This window comes from Lactuca serriola, chromosome 2 (assembly GCF_051521515.1).
Source record: "Lactuca serriola cultivar US96UC23 chromosome 2, Lser_US96UC23_V15, whole genome shotgun sequence".
Lineage (NCBI taxonomy): Eukaryota > Viridiplantae > Streptophyta > Magnoliopsida > Asterales > Asteraceae > Lactuca > Lactuca serriola.
The window spans coordinates 112,629,451-112,647,471 of NC_136409.1; the positions used below are offsets into that span (position 1 = coordinate 112,629,451).

At 34.4% G+C, this 18,021-nt stretch overlaps 1 protein-coding gene and 1 long non-coding RNA gene across 6 annotated transcripts; one reads left to right on the plus strand and one right to left on the minus strand.

Annotated features, from left to right (window-relative positions):
- Nucleotides 1-4,652: 4,652 nt before the first annotated feature.
- Nucleotides 4,653-5,995, minus strand: LOC145086630 (chalcone synthase H3-like). The gene is made up of 2 exons (XM_079024448.1): nucleotides 5,818-5,995; nucleotides 4,653-5,735 (listed from the first exon to the last, which is right to left on the minus strand). Exons 1-2 carry the CDS (start codon nucleotides 5,993-5,995, stop codon nucleotides 4,930-4,932), a joined length of 984 nt encoding a protein of 327 aa, XP_078880574.1. The 3' UTR covers nucleotides 4,653-4,929.
- A 5,897-nt stretch (nucleotides 5,996-11,892) lies between these two features.
- LOC145090400 (uncharacterized) lies at nucleotides 11,893-14,933 on the plus strand. Of its 5 annotated transcripts, none has more exons than XR_013701540.1 (7): nucleotides 11,893-12,108; nucleotides 12,191-12,267; nucleotides 12,680-12,764; nucleotides 12,872-12,953; nucleotides 13,068-13,166; nucleotides 14,152-14,189; nucleotides 14,695-14,933. It is a non-coding gene; the product is annotated as an uncharacterized LOC145090400 (long non-coding RNA). The 5 variants fall into 5 exon arrangements; XR_013701543.1 differs by having other exon boundaries at nucleotides 12,680-12,747; nucleotides 13,074-13,166; nucleotides 14,695-14,932; XR_013701542.1 differs by having other exon boundaries at nucleotides 12,683-12,764; nucleotides 13,074-13,166; nucleotides 14,695-14,932.
- Nucleotides 14,934-18,021: the final 3,088 nt, after the last annotated feature.

Sequence of the window (18,021 nt, forward strand, 5' to 3'; positions counted from 1 at the left end):
GAGTTTTTATAAAAACTAGAATCTTCATTTTTTATATAAAAAAAGAAGCCAAGGAGATAATAAAATGAAAAGAAGATATGTTTGCATCTGCTTAATCAACACTCAAAGGGAAGGACTTGAATTAATATGATTAAAAGCTTATCATTTGTCTCTACGTTTTGACTAGTGAAAACAACGAAAATTTGAGGCCTTCTCTGACTCTGGTTTTCTTATCGTGTTAAAAACAAATAGCAAAAGAAGTTGATACTTTCTACTCTAAAGCCTTGTTTTGTTCTTAAATGCTTAAGAGTTTCTTTTATGATGGGAAGTGCTAGCATTTTATCAATTTAACAAATTGTTGGTGTTTCTACTAAGATCGAGTTCTACTGTATATTCATAGTCAACTTACAACCTCCCAACAGGAATCAAAGACTTCAAATGTTGTATTCTTTTCTCTTATTGTTGTTTTAATCTTTCCATGATTGTAAAATGAGCATTGGTGCGTTAAAATGGTATTAAGTTTTTCAACATTTTAAAGCTTTCGTTGTCCTTTCTAGTGTTTCTTGAAACCGATTTTCGAATAAAAGACAACAATTGTTATAAAAGCCTTTTTTACAATCTTGGTTATATTAAATGGTTATTTGCTATTATCTTTGATTTTGGAAAACATGGATGATTTTATTTATGTTAAATAACTACATACATATTTTCTATCATAGCATAAAAATGTTTATAGTTGTGAATTTTTTTGACTTGAAGTTTACATGCATACTTTTAATCAAAAAAGTAATCTTAAAAAAACAAAATGTTATATATATATATATATATATATATATATATATATATAAGTAGGATCAAATGATAACACCAAAAAAGTTAAGACTGTGAGAACAAAGTACATTCAATTGTGATTCCATGTTTTTATTTGAGGAAAAATGATAAATTTTTACGTCTTTAATTTCCATTGATGAGAAAAAACATACCCATGTTGATTTTACGTAAAAATTTATCATTTCTCCACAAATGAATATATTTGTTCTCGTATTCTCAACATTTTAGGTGTTCTCATCTAATTCCCTTAAATTTAGCATCAGTTACCAAAAAACAAAAAAATACTCGGTTTTCAATTTCTTTTTATTAATGGAACAATACTATTAATCCTTTAGCCAATTAATTTCAGCTAACCCCATCCTGTAATCGTTAATCTTAAGTGAGCGAAAAACTTATGTATAGATCTATGTGAGGCTAACAACCCCACCTAAAGTTGCAAGCTACAAGCTTGATCGTCAAATCACAACACCCATAACTTTTTAAACTATTTTATGACGTCCGATGAAGCGTTGTGTAGGGAAAATATCAATTCGAAAGCTCAATTATAGGAACTTATTGTTGCATTGTTCGGTCATCCTTAACTAATTAAATTACCTAGAGGGGGACCGCCTTGAAGTAGTGATAGTATACATTAATAAGTGAAAGGGGTTAATATCTTATAAGTGAAGTATGTGGAAGGGTATAAAATGTTATACGGAAGCGGTGAATACAAAAGAGAAGTTATAATACTAAAATACTAAGAATATTAAATATAAGGATAATACTATTCTAGTATAAGTATTTAGAACTATCTTCAAAGAATCTAAGAATTATGCGAATGAGGCAGTACATATGAGAAGAGAAGTTATAAAACCAATATACTAAGAGTATCAAATAGATCTAAGAACAATGACAATACTACCTTAACATCTTATCAAATACCTATTCATAAACAAAGATCTTATACTAAAAACTATTTAAAGAGTGTTTTCAGTGTTTATAAAAGCATGTGAATTCACCAACATTATGGTAGTCTAGTATGATTTGGTAGATATGTGGGACTACCTGTGGTACTCTTTGTTTAGCTGAATATGTTATTATCTGTTATATGTTGACATAGTGTGTTGGTTGGGTTGAGGTTTTATCGCTCCGTGTTGTAACCAACAAACCCTGGAGTATGCCAGATATTAGCTGAGGGCCAGGGAGGGCTTGCCAGAATCATATTGAAGACTCATGAGCATTCTAGATACGAGATAGGTCCGGGAAGGGCAAGTCATACTCATACTGATGGCTTATCAGTGTTCAGTTCAAGGACTGACTAGGCTGGGGAGCAAGCCAGACATAAGCTGTGGGCCGAGGGCAAGCCAGACTTATGTTATGGGCTCAGGGATAATCCAGTCTCTTAAGTTGTAGACCCATTACATGTTGTTTTTATATTTGTGCTATTTGTTATGTATCGGTATTTTGGGGGAACTCATTAAGCTTTGAGCTTACAGTTTTAGATTATGTTTTAGGTACCTCAGAGGATTTTGGGAAGGCAAAGACGTGATCGTGCACCTCCTCATGTTTTTAGTTTTACGATTTTGAGATTTCTCTGATGTAAAACTTATTTTGAAAACAATTTTCAAACAATGATGATTTTCGGATGGTTTAAAAAGTTTAAAATTTTCTAGAATTTTATGAATGTTACAAAATCCCCCAAAAAATAAATGGTTGTGTCACCAAATATCCATAAGGCTACTCAAACATCATGTTCATGTGACAATTAAATGGACTAACTACACTTAAAATACACTTTTTCAAGATTATTAATACATTTGGCTACTCTTCTTAACACCTTAGGCTACTCATTGCATAATTGTAAGTGACAAAATCCCCGAAAAAAAACAATGGCTCTGTTACCAAATATATATAAGGATACCCAAACATCATATTCATGTGGCATGTAAATGGAGTAACGTCACTCAAAATACATTTTTTCATGACTTTTGAAACCATTTGGTCTCTCATTTTATGCCTTTCACCATTCTTTTTAAATAGATACGACCACTAACTCGCTAATGTGACCAGATGTATTTTATGTGACTTGACCTTCGGTCACACATTTAGTGAAAACGAATGTGTGATTTTATGCATACAATCACTCATTTGTCATGTGATGAAAGCCCTTTTTTGTACTAATGATTACAGACTTCGACATCTACCTAAGACTTCAAAACATCACAACAACTTTGAATCTATAAATTTAAGTGGAGAAATTCCTCATTATTTTTTTAATAATCTATAGACTAAGTGTATGAAGTTGAAGGGGGGAATAGTGTGTGTAATAACAATCAAGGTGATATCAAGGAAGGTTCAAAGGGATTAAATCATCATGTTACAGAAATATATCTAACAAGCCATCATATCCCTTTTCTTCCCAATGTTAAATATTTTCCATTTGGTCATGTAGAATCCAAACTTTTGTAGCAAGTTGCATTAACGAATTAATGAGAAATTGTAGAAAATTGAGCACAGATAATTATCAGACAAGTGGAAAATAATTTTGGATTATACGCGCTGTAAATGAATGTGTCCAAGTCATTTATAAATTGAGCATAAATAATACTTTTAATTGATAAAGTTATGTGTATGATTTTATGCAGGTAAATGAATGTGTCAAAGTTATTTATAAATTATGTTTATTGTTAATTCGAACATAAATTGTGTGGGAATGACTTGCATAAAACAAAAGTGGTGCTTATACATACATGTAGAGGAAGTAGGAATTAGCAAGAATAATGTAGCGACTTAACAAGTAACAAATAAAATGTATCAAGCAAGGAGTAACGATTGGCAAGTAGCAAAATATTTTATAACAGATGTTAAGTAAGGTCCGGACATGTCATTCCCGTAACAGGAGGAAAAGACACTACCGGGATAGTTCCTCCATTAGTGAGGTAGATGTCTAATAACAAGTTGTCAAGATGAACTAATCATGTTCTTTTTCATTAGCTTAGGCTTGGAGCCTAACTATATCGTGAAATAACTCTAAGTAACAAATATGTATGATGCCGGTAACTAACCGATCTAGAAAGTTGAGTGGCATGATGTCTTATTTAATCAACGTGGAGTAGTTGAATAACATGATGTCGGTAAATAAACGACCCAGAATAGTTGAATAAAAAAGCCCATAGATTTTTGAATACATCTGACTCTCGAACTAACGATAACAATAGATCATATATTTTTTCATATCATTGCACGTCTTTCAAAAAGTATCTTTATGTCATTTTTTGACATATTAGATATTATTTTGTGTCAAAACTCATGCGTGTCCGGTGCTAAATCCAATAGGTAAACAAGCGAGAATACCTAGATCCAAGAAGTAAACAAGCGAGAAGACTACTTGGAACAAATTTAGATTGGGTGGATTTTCTTTATTATTCTTTATGATCTTTTATAGATGGTAATTGGCTTGTTATGGTTGTAGATATGAATTAGGTAACTACAACGACCAACTTGTTATTTTTAAAACAAAGGTTTTTCTTTTTGACCATTTTGCAAAACATCACAAAGTGTCATCAAATGTTTTTTTCTAAAACCATATTATAAAAGCCAAGAAATGTTATGGTGATACAAGTCTCTCTCTCTCTCTCTCTCTCTCTCTCTCTCTCTCTCTCTCTCTCTCTCTCTCTCTCTCTCTCTCTCTCTCTCTCTCCCCCCCCCCCCCCCCCCTCCCTCCTAATATGCTTTATGATCAAAGAATAAGGAGATCCATGACATAGTAAGAAAAAAGAAACTACCGCCAAATTAACATTAGCGAAATAACAAAAGCCAATCATGAATCATCTTACATGATTTTTTATTCATTTGGTGATAAATAAAGGATGCATAATTTCAAGGATGGAATGCAGGCTAGTCTAGTTTAGTACACCAAGGCCGCAACCTTGAATAACCAAAACATGATACCCATTAAATGCGCACACTATGGAGAACCACAGTTTCAATAGTGAGACCAGGTCCGAACCCAAACAATACACCCCACTCTAGACCCTCTCCGGTGGTCTCAAACCCGTCTATAGCTGATGAGTGTCGCATTTCATTTAGAATGAAGAGGACACAACTACTAAACATATTTCCGTATTCACTGAGTATGTGTCATGTGGCCCGTAGTTTATTGGGTGTAAGGCTTAGTTTTTCCTCCACTCCGTCCAAGATGGCAGTGCCCCCTGGATGTACAATCCAGAAAAGTGAGTTCCAGTCAACAATGCCCAAGGGTAGAAAGGCCTCTACCAAGCTGTTTTCAATGCTGTTCGCGATGAGTTCAGGAATGGATTTATGGAGATGGTATTTAAGTCCGACCTCTCGAATGTGTCCTCTAAGCATGCTCTTTGTATCCGGGATGATAGTCTGGGAAGCAGAAACAATCTCGAAAAGTGGCTTTTCAATATCTAGCAATGGGTCAGAGCCAACTATAATGGCCCCTGCACCATCACCAAACAAAGCCTGACCTACAAGACCATCAAGATGGGTCTCATCGGGCCCTCGGAAACCTATAGCAGTGATTTCCGAGCAAACAACCAATACACGAGCCCCCTTGTTGTTCTCTGCCAAGTCCTTGGCTAAACGAATGGCTGTGCCACCTGCATAACAACCATTTTCGTATATCATCACACGTTTGATTGAAGGACGAAGAGCTAGAAGCTCGGTTATTTGGTTATCAGCTCCTGGCATGTCAACCCCACACGAGGTGGAAAAGACAAGGTGGGTGATCATTGACTTGGGTTGGCCCCATTCCTTGATTGCGTGTGTTGCAGCTTCTGCACCAAGTTTTGGTACTTCCAAGACAACAATATCTTGTCTTTCATCTAACGATGGTGCCATGTAAGCACAAAGACTTGGCTTCTCTTTCAAAATATCCTCCGTCAAGTGCATGTATCGCTTTCTAATCATTGATTTATCACCTGAAATACCAAGAAAGAGTAATTTTTTAAAATAGATGTACTACAGTTACGTCAACAACTACATATGATTTACAAAACCTACACATGCGTTTAAATTTTGCTTTAAGTTCTTTCTTGTTCTCGCTATTTGTAACACGAAAATAGTAATCTGGATAAGTGCTCTGGAGCACACAGTTAATTGGTGTAGCAATCCCGATAGCCAAAATCGTTGCTGGACCTTCAGCTCGTTGCGCCATTCGGAGTTCCAGCACACTAACCATTTTCAGGTGAAGCTAGAAAAAACGGCAAGCAATTGAAAAATTTATTGTGTGCTGAGTAATTGGTTGTAGAGTGTCAATTTATAGAATGCGTAAATTCGTCCGTAGATTTTAATGATTTTTGTGAAGAGACTCAATAATATACAACACATGGTTAAAAAACAAAAGTGTAGCACACCTTTAATTAAAAAAATTCGTATTCAATAATAAAAACATGTTTTCATTGCAATCTTAATATAAACTAAGCATCAACTAGCATATCATAGTTGATATATTAATTGTTAACATGTCACTTGTTCTATGGTGGTTGTCACTCATTGGACACTAAACCATAGAATATAATTAAAAAAAATTTCTAAGGTTATACCAAATAGTATTGACAAAAAAAAAATAAAAGATGTATAAGTTTAAGAATAATTTTAGAATTATATTTGTTAATAATATATAATCATAGGTTGATGTAAATATATTATTTATAAAAATTTATTTTTTTTTATAAATATTTGTAACTGTTCTAATTAATTGAAAATTATTTATTTTAAGAAAATATTAATTTTCATTATTAAGTATCAAAATATATCATAAGGTATGATTCATAATGTCATGTGCATCTTTTAAACTAAATAAGATTTTTTTTTGTCTTATATCTATTTATATATCTTTAGAAGTTATATAAATTAGTAATAAATTGTAAGAGTTTTTATAAAAACTAGATTCTTCCTTTTATATATAAAAAAAGAAGCGAGCGAACAATAAAATGAAAAGAAGATATGTTTGCATCTCCTTAATCATAAAGTCATGTCCTTATACATGTAGCCTTTTGTTGATAGATACATGTTGTCTTAAAGCATCAACATCCAATGGGAATGACTTGAATTAATATAATTAAAAGCTTTTCATTTGTCTCTACGGTTTGGCTGGTGAAAACAATGAAATTTTGAGGCCTTCTCTGACTCTGGTTTTCTCATCATGTTAAAAACAAATAGCAAAAAGAGGTTGATACTTTATACTCTCTTTAAGAGATAAGCGTTGTTTTATTCTTAAATGCTTAAGAATTTCTTTTATGATAGGAAGTGCTAGCATTTTATCGAGTTAACAAATTGTTGGTGTTTCTACTAAGATGGAGTTATACTCTATATTCCTAGTCAACTTACAGCCTCCTAAGAGGAATCAAAGACTTCAAAGGTTGTATTCTTTTCTCTTATTGTTGTTTAAATCTTTCCATGTTTGTCAAATGACCATTGGTTCGTTAAAATGGTTTTAAGTTTTTCAACATTTTAAAACTTTTGTTGTCCTTTCTAGTGTTTCTTGAAATCGATTTTTGAATAAAAGACAACAATTTTTATAAGAGTCTTTTTTACAATATTGGTTATATTATATAATTATTTGTTATAATCTTTGATTTTGGAAAACATGGATGATTTTATTTATGTTAAAAAATTACATACATATTTTCTATCATAACATAAAAATGTTTATAGTTGTGAATTTTTTTGACTAGAAGTTTACATGCATAGTTTTAGTCAAAAAGGTAATCTTAGAAAAACAAAATATTGTATATATATATATATATATATATATATATATATATATATATATATATATATATATATATATATATATATATATATATATATATATATATTTGAGAATAATCAAATGAGAACACCTAAATGTTGAGAACGCGACACAGTTCTAGACCAATCAATATATAAATGCATATTAGTAATTGCATATTTTAATTAAAATAAAAAAAATCAATCAAATTCCCTTAAATTTAGGATCAGTTACCAAAAAACAAAAAAAATATATCACTACTAGAAAACATGGGGTTTTCCTACGGAAAATATCTGTAGCTAATTAGCTACGGAATTGCTACGGATCATCTACATAATGGGATGCCCTAATTTAGTAACGGAATAGCTACAGACGTCAGTCTGTAGCTATTCACTAATTAACTACGAAATAGCTACGGAATAGCTACAGATGCTAATCCATAGCTATTCTGTAGCTAATTAGCTACGGAATGGCTACGGGATACCTACAAATACTATTTACCTACGGATTAGCTACGGAGTATGCTTTCCGTTAGAATTCCATACCTAATCCGTAGCTAAGTAGCTACGGATTAGCTATAAATTTTTCTTATTTTTGATTTTTCGGGCACCAAATGTCGTTTTTTTCGCTTCTTTTTTTTCACACCACTACTATACATGATTATCTATATTTTTAGTAACCTATAGCTATTAATCTCTTTCATAAAGTTTTGTGCCCCTTCGGGATCAAGTACTCATTTCACAGTTTAACATTGTAATGTCTATACTTTTCACCAACTTGTGATGGATTATGTTTGAATATGTATATTTATAAACATGAATGAGTTGTGGTATATGTGTATGTATACGTGTTTGTGAGATGTATGTGAATGTATTCATAACCATTATAGTGTTAAACCACTAAACGAGCAATGGATCCTGTGTGTGCACACGGCTTTATAAATGATATTAATAGCTATAAATTGGTGAGAATATACATAATCATGTATAATAGAGTTCTGAAAAAAAATGGAGCGAAAAAAAAAACGACATTTGGTGCCCGGAAAATCAAAAATAAGAAAATCTGTAGTTAATCCGTAGCTAATTAGCTACGGAATAGCTACAGAATTCTAATGGAAAGCATATTCCGTAGCTAATCCGTAGGTAATTACCTACGGATTAGCTACGGAATATGCATTTCGCTAGAATTCTGAAGCTATTCCGTAGCTAATTAGCTACGGATTCGCTACGGATTTTTCTTATTTTTGATTTTCCGGCACCAAATGTCGTTTTTTTCGCTCCTTTTTTCACACCTCTATTATACATCATTATCAATATTATCACCAATTTATAGCTACAAATATCATTTATAAATCCGTGTGCACATAGGAGCTCCATTGCTCGTTTAGTGGTTTAACACTATAATGCTTATGAATACGTTCACATATATCTCACAAACTCATATACATCATCATCATCACCACCACCACCACCACCACCATCATCATCATCATCATCATCACCATCATCATCATCACCATCATCACCACCGTCATCACCACCATCATCATCACCATCATCACCACGATCATCATCATCATCATCATCACCATCATCACCATCATCATCACCACCACCATCATTATCATCACCATCTTTATCATGATCACCATCATCATCATCACCACCACCACCACCACCATCAACACCATCATCACCACCACTACCACCACCACCACCACCATCACCATCACCATCACTATCATCATCATCATCATCATCATCATCATCATCACCACCATCATCACAATCATCATCACCATCACCATCACTATCACCATCACCATCACCATCACCATCATCATCACCATCATCATCATCATCACCATCATCACCACCACCACCACCATCATCATCATCATCACCATCATCACCATCACCACCACCATCATCATCATCATCATCACCATCACCATCATCATCATCATCATTATCATCATCAGCAGCATCACCACCACGACCATCATCATCATCACCGTCATCATCATCACCATCACCATCATCATCATCACCATCACTATCACGTTTTTTCATGATTTCCTTCATTAGGTTTCCCTCTTCTCTATCACTCAGATAGTCGCACCTCCCATTCACACCCTCCCTTTCGATCTTCTCTTTCACTCGATGTCATTTTCTTACCGGAATTTGTTCTTTCTGCGTCATCGTCATCTCTTTGCTATCGTCGGTATCTCCTTCCCGTCGCTGTCATCTACATGTCATCGCCATCATCATCAATCTTTCATGTAAGGTTTTTTTTTGGTATAATTTCACTTAGGTTTTCGTTTTGGGTTACGATTCATTTATCGTGATCACTGTTTGCTTCGTCTGTTTTGAGTGTTTATGGATTTCGGCTTCTGATTAGTTTTTTTGAGTTTTATTTAAAGCACTGAATAATACCATCATCATCATCATCACCATCATCACCACCACCACCACCATTATCATCATCATCATCACCACCACCATCGTCATCATCATAATCATCATCACCACCATCATCATCATCACCATCACCATCATCATCATCATCATCACCACCACCATCATCATCATCATCATTATCATCACCATCACACCACCATCATCATCACCACCATCACCATCACCACCACCATCATCACACCACCATGACCATCACCACCACCACCATCACCACCACCACCATCACCACCATCACCATCTCCATCACCATCACCTTCACCATCACCATCACCACCATCACCATCACCATCACCATCATCATCATCACCATCATCACCACCACCACAATCATCATCATCATCACCATCACACCACCATCACCATCACACCACCATCACCATCACACCACCATCACAATCACCATCACCATCACCACCACCACCATGACCACCACCACCATCATCACCATCACCATCACCATCACAACCATCACCATCACCATCACTATCACCACCATCACCATCACCATCACCATCACCATCACCATCATCACCATCACCATCACCATCATCATCATCACCATCACCACCATCACCATCACCATCACCATCACGATCATCATCATCACCATCACCATCATTCTCAAGTAAGTCATGCAATCTTATTCTCCTTCTTTCTCTTCTACCATTAAACGAAATCTTCACCATCACTACCACCACCAAGATGGTGGCAGTCACCGCCAGCCACCACTGCCACTATGGCAGTGGGTTGTGATGCTCCAAGGTGTTTTGAGGGCTAAGTGGTGACATGGGTTGTTTTGGTCTCAAACCTTAAACCCTAGTTGGTATTCTTCCCACGAGGGCATTGTACTTATTTTGATGTTTTATGCAAGAAATCTCAAGAAAAAGGGTTTATATTTTCAATGAATTCTATATCAATGAAGTAATCTACTGTTATGAACTCATTTACTGATTATAAGCCTCATTGGATAGGTCTTAATGGGTTAAGAGGTCAAATTAACCCTAAAAAGACAAAGTTGTGTTTTCAGGATTTTACCCTAATGTGTCCATATCTTTGAGAGATAATATTTCGATCATGCTAAAACCTTTTTAGTCGAAACCAAAAGACAGAGTTTCTTTTTTGAGTCCTATACATTTCATTAGTTTTGACCAAATGCCAGAAATGCCCCTAACTAGGGTGAAATCGACCATTTACCCAAACTGGTCCGTAATGAGCTGTTTTGCGAGGCAGTTTTGTAAAAATCGTCAAAAATTGTAGACAAATCGTATAGAGTTGTGCAAATACTATTTTTAAATCTAATGACCTTTACTTAATTCATATAAAACAGTTTTGAAAAATAAGGTGTTTAAGGGGGGTAAAACAGGTCCCGAACAAGACTATAATTTCTATGTATAAATATGAAAAAAAAAATAACACTCAAGCCATTATACTTCTGATATATCAAAGTACCATAACTTAACTCTTTTTGGTCAAAATTGTATGTATATTTATGTATGTCTATGTATGTGTGTATGTATGTATGTTTATGTATGTCTGTATGTGTATGTATGTGCGAGTGTATATGTATGTGTATGTGTGTATTTAAATGTGTATATATATTTATATGGTTATGTGTTTGTGTATATGTATGTACTCGTGTATGTGTATCTACATGTATTTAATAATTACAAATATAATAATAATAATAATAATAATAATAATAATAATAATAATAATAATAATAACAATAAACGGTTGTGGAAGTGGTTAAAAGTAATAGTGGACAATGTTAGTATGGATGTGGCATTCCCAGCCAATTGGTAGATTTGTTGGTTATGTATGGAAAATATCCGAGTTCGAGTCCCATCACCCTTGTTTTTTTTGCGTTGTTCAGTTTAGGGTTTCATATTTGTTTTGTACGCCTCCGCCTCCATTTTAGCGATCGACTCCTACACTCCTCGCTTTTGTCTTCCCCCATTCGTCTTCTGTGAACGCATCCCAAAACCACCCCTCCACTCGTTGCTCGTCCCTTCTCCGGCTCATTCACCCGTTGTCCGCCTCCATTTTAGCGGCCGTTTCCCTCTGTCGCATTTCCTTCAAGTAAGTTTCTTTTTGGTTTAATTACACTTAGGGTTTCGTTTTGGGTTAGAATTTATTTCGATTTATCTTTGTTTTGATTTAGGGTTCATTTCTTTTTGGTTTACTGCGCGTTCATTCCTTCTCTGTTACCTCTTTTGCTCGATTTCTTCTTCAACTAAGGTAAACCCTTGTATCTATACCTGGTGCACATTTTGCTGGACCGATGTCGCACTTTTAGCTAGACCAATATCATAATTCTTCCATGATTACAAACTTTCCAAGACCATTCATAGTTTTTCTAAGGATTGCTTTCCTTTTTACAGCTTGATAGCTTGTAAGACCTGATTGGGATTTATCCTTTAGTTTTTGTTCCAATTATAAACATAACATTTGACAAAATGTTTTTACTGTTCTTAAGGTCAAATCCTAGACACAGTTATATTGTTTGCTTCCTCCTTCTTTGCTTCTTTGACCGAACAAAAATCTTTCAGGACGTGATGTTGCTTCTTGGTTAACCAACCTATTCTTTCCTCCCCCCCCCCCCAATTACTAGATGTAACACGAGATTTATTTTTTATAATTTTTGTTGCAGAAGATTTTTTGGATGATCGTCTTCTTCCCTCTTGATTAATACACCTTATATCTCTCTACTCGCAAAAGGTTAAAACCATAATCAGGTTCATTTCCTTTTGTTGTTTCTTCGACTTTAACTATTTTTGGCATTTAAAACCAATTTATGCATCAATTTTTGGTAAGTATTCCTGTTTTTTTGTTTTAATTTCAGGATAAGGAGGCAAATTTCACAACAAGAAGACTCACGCCCCTGCTATAATGTGTGAGGCATGTTTGTTGGAAAAAATGGTCAGGTAACCGTCTAAGGTTTAACTGTGAATAATACATCTTTTCATAATTGAGTATGAAATTGTTCTTATCTCTGATGTCTTACTTAACATCTAATGTTTTATATACTTTCTGAAAAGTTTCAGGTCAGAGCTTTGCATTACTTGCATTCCAACTACATGATTTCATCGTGACATGAAGCCACAAAACATCTTGGTATGTTCTGGGGTGATGTTAAGGTAAATGTTTGGAAAATCAACAATATTTATGTTAAATAACAACTTTTTTAAGCCATAACAATTTGTAATGACTAAAATTATAATTTTTTTAGCCATAATCATTCCCCTTTTCCATATGAAATAACTTTGTATTTTGGGTTTGCATGAACAATGTAGACAAATATAATTGTCTTTACTTTCAATTCAAGGTACAACCATGAATTATCCTTACTACAAACCATACTATATGTATATGGAAAAAAAATGATGTCCCACTTTGGGAAGTAAAAGGAAAAAAAATAAGGGTAATGTTTTAGTAAGAAAAGAAAATTAAAATATCATTTGATATAAACAAAATTAAGAATATGAAATAAAAGTAAGATGTTATATTAGACAACATAATGAAATTAAATTTCTTTTTCTTTCATTTAGTCCGATCAGAATGCAAGAAATAACAATGTACTTTCATTTCGTTGTCTAATATAACATCTCACTTTCATTTCTTATTCAAAAAATATTATATTTATAAATATTTTTCTTATTAAACCATTGTACTTTGAAAGTATAGTGCTATTTTGGGTTAAAAGTTATAAGTATATTGCTATTTATGGGTAAAATATTGATATTTTTGCTAAAAAAAACCAAAGATATTTGCTATTTAGGTAAAAAAAAAACCCGTAAGTACATTACCATTATCGATAAAAAACCAAAGTATTGTTATTATCGTAAAAAAATTATAAATACATTGCTATTATGTGTGAGTGTGACTGAAATTATTATTCTTATTAAACCACTAATGTTTTTTTAAGCTTATAACAATGCATTTTCAACAATTTTTTTGGCTTAAACTCCGCAGCAACGCGCGGGCTTAAAACCTCATTTTTATCATATTGCATTGATTTTGCCGTTATTTTACATGTTTCACTTCAGTTTTGGATTTTCAATTTTTGATAATTGAATATTGGACCTAATGGTGACTGATTTGGAGTTGGGGATGAATTTTCAGGTTATGATTTGCACAGTTAATGGACCATGTAGGGCATTGTAAGTTCATATTTCTTTAAACATACTTTCCTTTTATTTTACTACCAATAAATAACGGACACAAATATGTTATTTTTGGGAACTAGACGTAGCACTTTCAAAGATTTTGGTAGCCATGAATGGCATATTAGAGTGGTGAGTGGTTTTCAAATGATTAAATCTTGGTGCATGCATATATTAGCTTTACTTTCTATTTTTATTATGGATTATTGATCATTGTATTGGTAGCCAACTTCTAGTGATAACAAAATGATGAATGAGTCAATTATTGTAGTGATTCAACAACATGATGGAGTCGATTATTAGAAGGAAATGTGTTTTTATTTTTGAGCTAGTTAAATGCAAGATATACATGTTTATTATAACATCTAACTTTCATTTTGTCTTACTTATAACGTTGTACTTTCGAAAATGTTCCTAATTATGGATATATTAAAAAAGTAAATGAAAGTACATTGCTATATTTGTATTTTTTGTGATCATTGATTATTTTGTGTTGAAACAGGAACAATATGATTCAAAACTCAAATTGAAGAACACTTGTCGGCCTTTATCGATTCAGCTTACTCGGTAATTTGCCAAACAATCCACCATATAATTCTCAAATTTATGTATGTAAGCATTTAAATAAACATTTGTAGTTGACACTTTTAATGTGTATTATTAGACACATTTAATGTATTATTAGACAATGTTCATTTGTAATATGCATTTGTATTTGAGACTTTTAGGTTTATTAGTTTTATTGTAATGTTATTTGTTTTTTGGTTGAATTTAATGTAACGAGTTTTTCCAATATTTTGAACAAAAAAATGGATTTTTTATAAATTTTTGCTGTTTTTTTATTTTAAATTAAAAGTAATTACCTACGGATTACCTACAAAAAATTTGTAGGTAATGTTAGCCGTAGCAACTCTGTAGCTATATATTTCCATAACAATTGCGTAGCTATTCCATAGCTATTTTGTTCCGTAGCTATTCTGTAGCTATGTTAGCTACGGAAAATTTCGTAGCTATTCCGTAGCGATTTCATAGCTAATCCGTAGCTATAATTTTCCCACGGGTTATTATGCTACATGCATTTTTCCGTAGCAATTCTGTAGCTATTTACTTTTAGCTACAGAATAGCTACGGATTGGGTTGTAGCTATTGCACCAGTTTTCTAGTAGTGTATTCGGTTTTCAATTTCTTTTTATTAATGTAACAATACTATTAATCCTTTAGCTGATTAATTTCAGCTAACCCCGTCATGTAATCATTAATATTAAGTGAGCGGAAAACTTATATATAGATCTATACGAGGCTAACAACCCCACCTACGGTTGCAAGCTGCAACCTTGATCGTTGAATCACAACACCCATAGCTTTTTAAACTATTTTACGATGTCTGAAGAAGCGTCGTGTGGGAAAAATATCAATTCGAAAGCTCAATTATAGGAACTTATTGTAGCAATGTTTGGGCATCCTTCACTAATTAAATTACCTAGAGGGGAACGCCTTGAAGTAGTGATAGTATACATTAATAAGTGAAAGGGGTGAATATCTTATAAGCGAAGTATGCGAAAGGGTAGAAAATGTTATGTGGAAGGGGTGAATACGAAAGAGAAGTTATAATACTAAAATACTAAGAATATTAAATATAAGGATAATACTATTCTCGTATAAGTATTCAGAACTAACTTCAAAGAATCTAAGAATTATGCAAATGAGGCAGTACATCTGAGAAAAGAAGTTATAAAACCAATATACTAAGAGTATCAAATAGATCTAAGAACAAGGACAATACTATCTTAACATCTTATCAAATACCTATTCATAGACAAAGATCTTATACTAAAAACTATTTAAAGAGTGTTTTCAATGTTTATAAAACATGTGAATTCACCAAGATTATGTTGACTGTTTCCAAAATTACATGTATTCCTAGGAAATCGGAAGAGAGAAAAGACATCAACATGATTGATCAACTCACAAAAATTGTAACACCCAAGATCAGAAAGGCCAAGAAAAGGGAAGAAACCCTAAGTCAAGGAGTGGACTCGTCGAGTCCAGGGAGGAACTCAACGAGTCGGAGCGGGATCCGGGGGATCGAGTAAGAGACCAACTTGGCGAGTCGGCTCGTGAACTCGGCGAGTTGGGTCTGAACGAGGAAAACCCTATATCCGGGACTTGGAGCCTATTTTAACGTCTCATTCTCCCCCTAGGGTTCTTTTACTACCTCTTTACCCCAGAACACCAAACCCTAGCCACCATATCCGTTTTTGAGCTAGATCTTGCCTTGAAGAAGTGCATTAAAGCTTGGAGAAGGAAGAAAGACCTTGGAGGTGCAAGAAGGGACTATAGATCCGGGATTAGGAAGACATTTCAGACCAATTGGAGGTAATAAGCTGTTGCTTGGACTCTTTTTTTTCACCTAGATCTATTCTTATGTGTGAGTTTTGGACATTTTTGGCATGATAAGTAACCATTTCGAGCTAGAGGTCCAGATCTGAGGTTGCTACCTCAGATCCATGCTTGTTTTGGTCTAGAATCCCCTAAAGTATCAGCCCTTGGTATGTTGGAGAAGTATGTTTGCCATTAACCCTAGTTTGAAGTGTTTTGAGCCTAGATCTCTTTAGCTACACGTAAAGTTTGCCACTTTACGTGAGGAATAGGCCTTAGAAGTATGGATCTATGAGTTGGAACCCCTGTTTGGCTCGAAAAGCCACTGCATGGATTAAGAGCTGTAGCGACTTGGCGAGTCACATGGGTGAACTCGGCGAGTTGGATGAAGATGGACAGGAACTCGACGAGTTGGAAGAACAACTCGGCGAGTCTGTTGATGATTGCCTTGGACTCAACGAGTCTGTTCTTAGACTCGGCGAGTCAGGTCGCGAAACCCCAAACCCTTCGAGTTGAGACTCGAATCTGTGAGTCGGGTGGAGACTCAGCGAGTTAGACAGGTCAGGACTCGGAAATAGTTGGACTCGGCGAGTCATGGACTGACTCGGTGAGTCGAGTCGCGAATTGAAGGACCCTGAGCATATGAACTCGACGAGTCATTAGGTGGACTCGGCGAGTAGGGTTGACCTGGAAGGTTGACTTTTACCAGAGTTGACTTAGTTGACTTTTAGAGGGCTGTCAGACTAAGTGTGACAACCATCAATTTTCGGTCAAGTCAAAGTCAACTAAAGTCAACAAGTCAAAGCGGTCAACTCAATTTGCCGTGAGTATTAGAGTTTACGTTATGTAATTTCTAAACAACTCTCTATTCTAATGAGAGATCATAAATCGAAAAGTACGTACATCTAGATCTCCTTAACCTAAAACGGTGGTACGTGGAGAGCCAAACCGATAAAACAATGTTACATACTCATCGGGAGTATGCAAGATCCTTAAACAAGGCTTAACGGGGTTTACGGACCTTGCAGTGTGAAGCCGGACACTCAAAAAGGTCACCAATGAAACCTCTCTCAATCGTTTTCACTCCATCTCTTCTTATCAGAAATCTCTCCCAAATCTCTCCAAGAATGTGAAATCTCTCCCAAATCTCTCTTTGTATGAGAAATCTCTCCAAGAATGTCAAATCTCTCCCAAATCTCTCTTTGTATGAGAAAGCTCTCCAAGAATGTCAAATCTCTCTAAGTATGTGAAACCTCTCCCAAATCTCTCTTTATATGAGAAACCTCTCTAAGAATGTCGAATCTCTCCCACATATCTCTTTGTATGAGAAATCTCTCCAAGAATGTCAAATCTCTTCCAAATCTCTCTAAGAATGTGAAATCTCTCCCACATATCTCTTTGTATGAGAAATCTCTCCAAGAATGTCAAATCTCTCCCAAATCTCTCTAAG

Bases quoted from the DNA above. Each gene is read 5' to 3' on its own strand.
- LOC145086630 (XM_079024448.1), bottom strand. From the start codon at position 5,995: ATGGTTAGTGTGCTGGAACTCCGAATGGCGCAACGAGCTGAAGGTCCA. The intron at 5,736-5,817 runs GTAGGTTTTGTA...TTGGTATTTCAG, and splicing joins AGCAAAATTTAAACGCATGT to GTGATAAATCAATGATTAGA.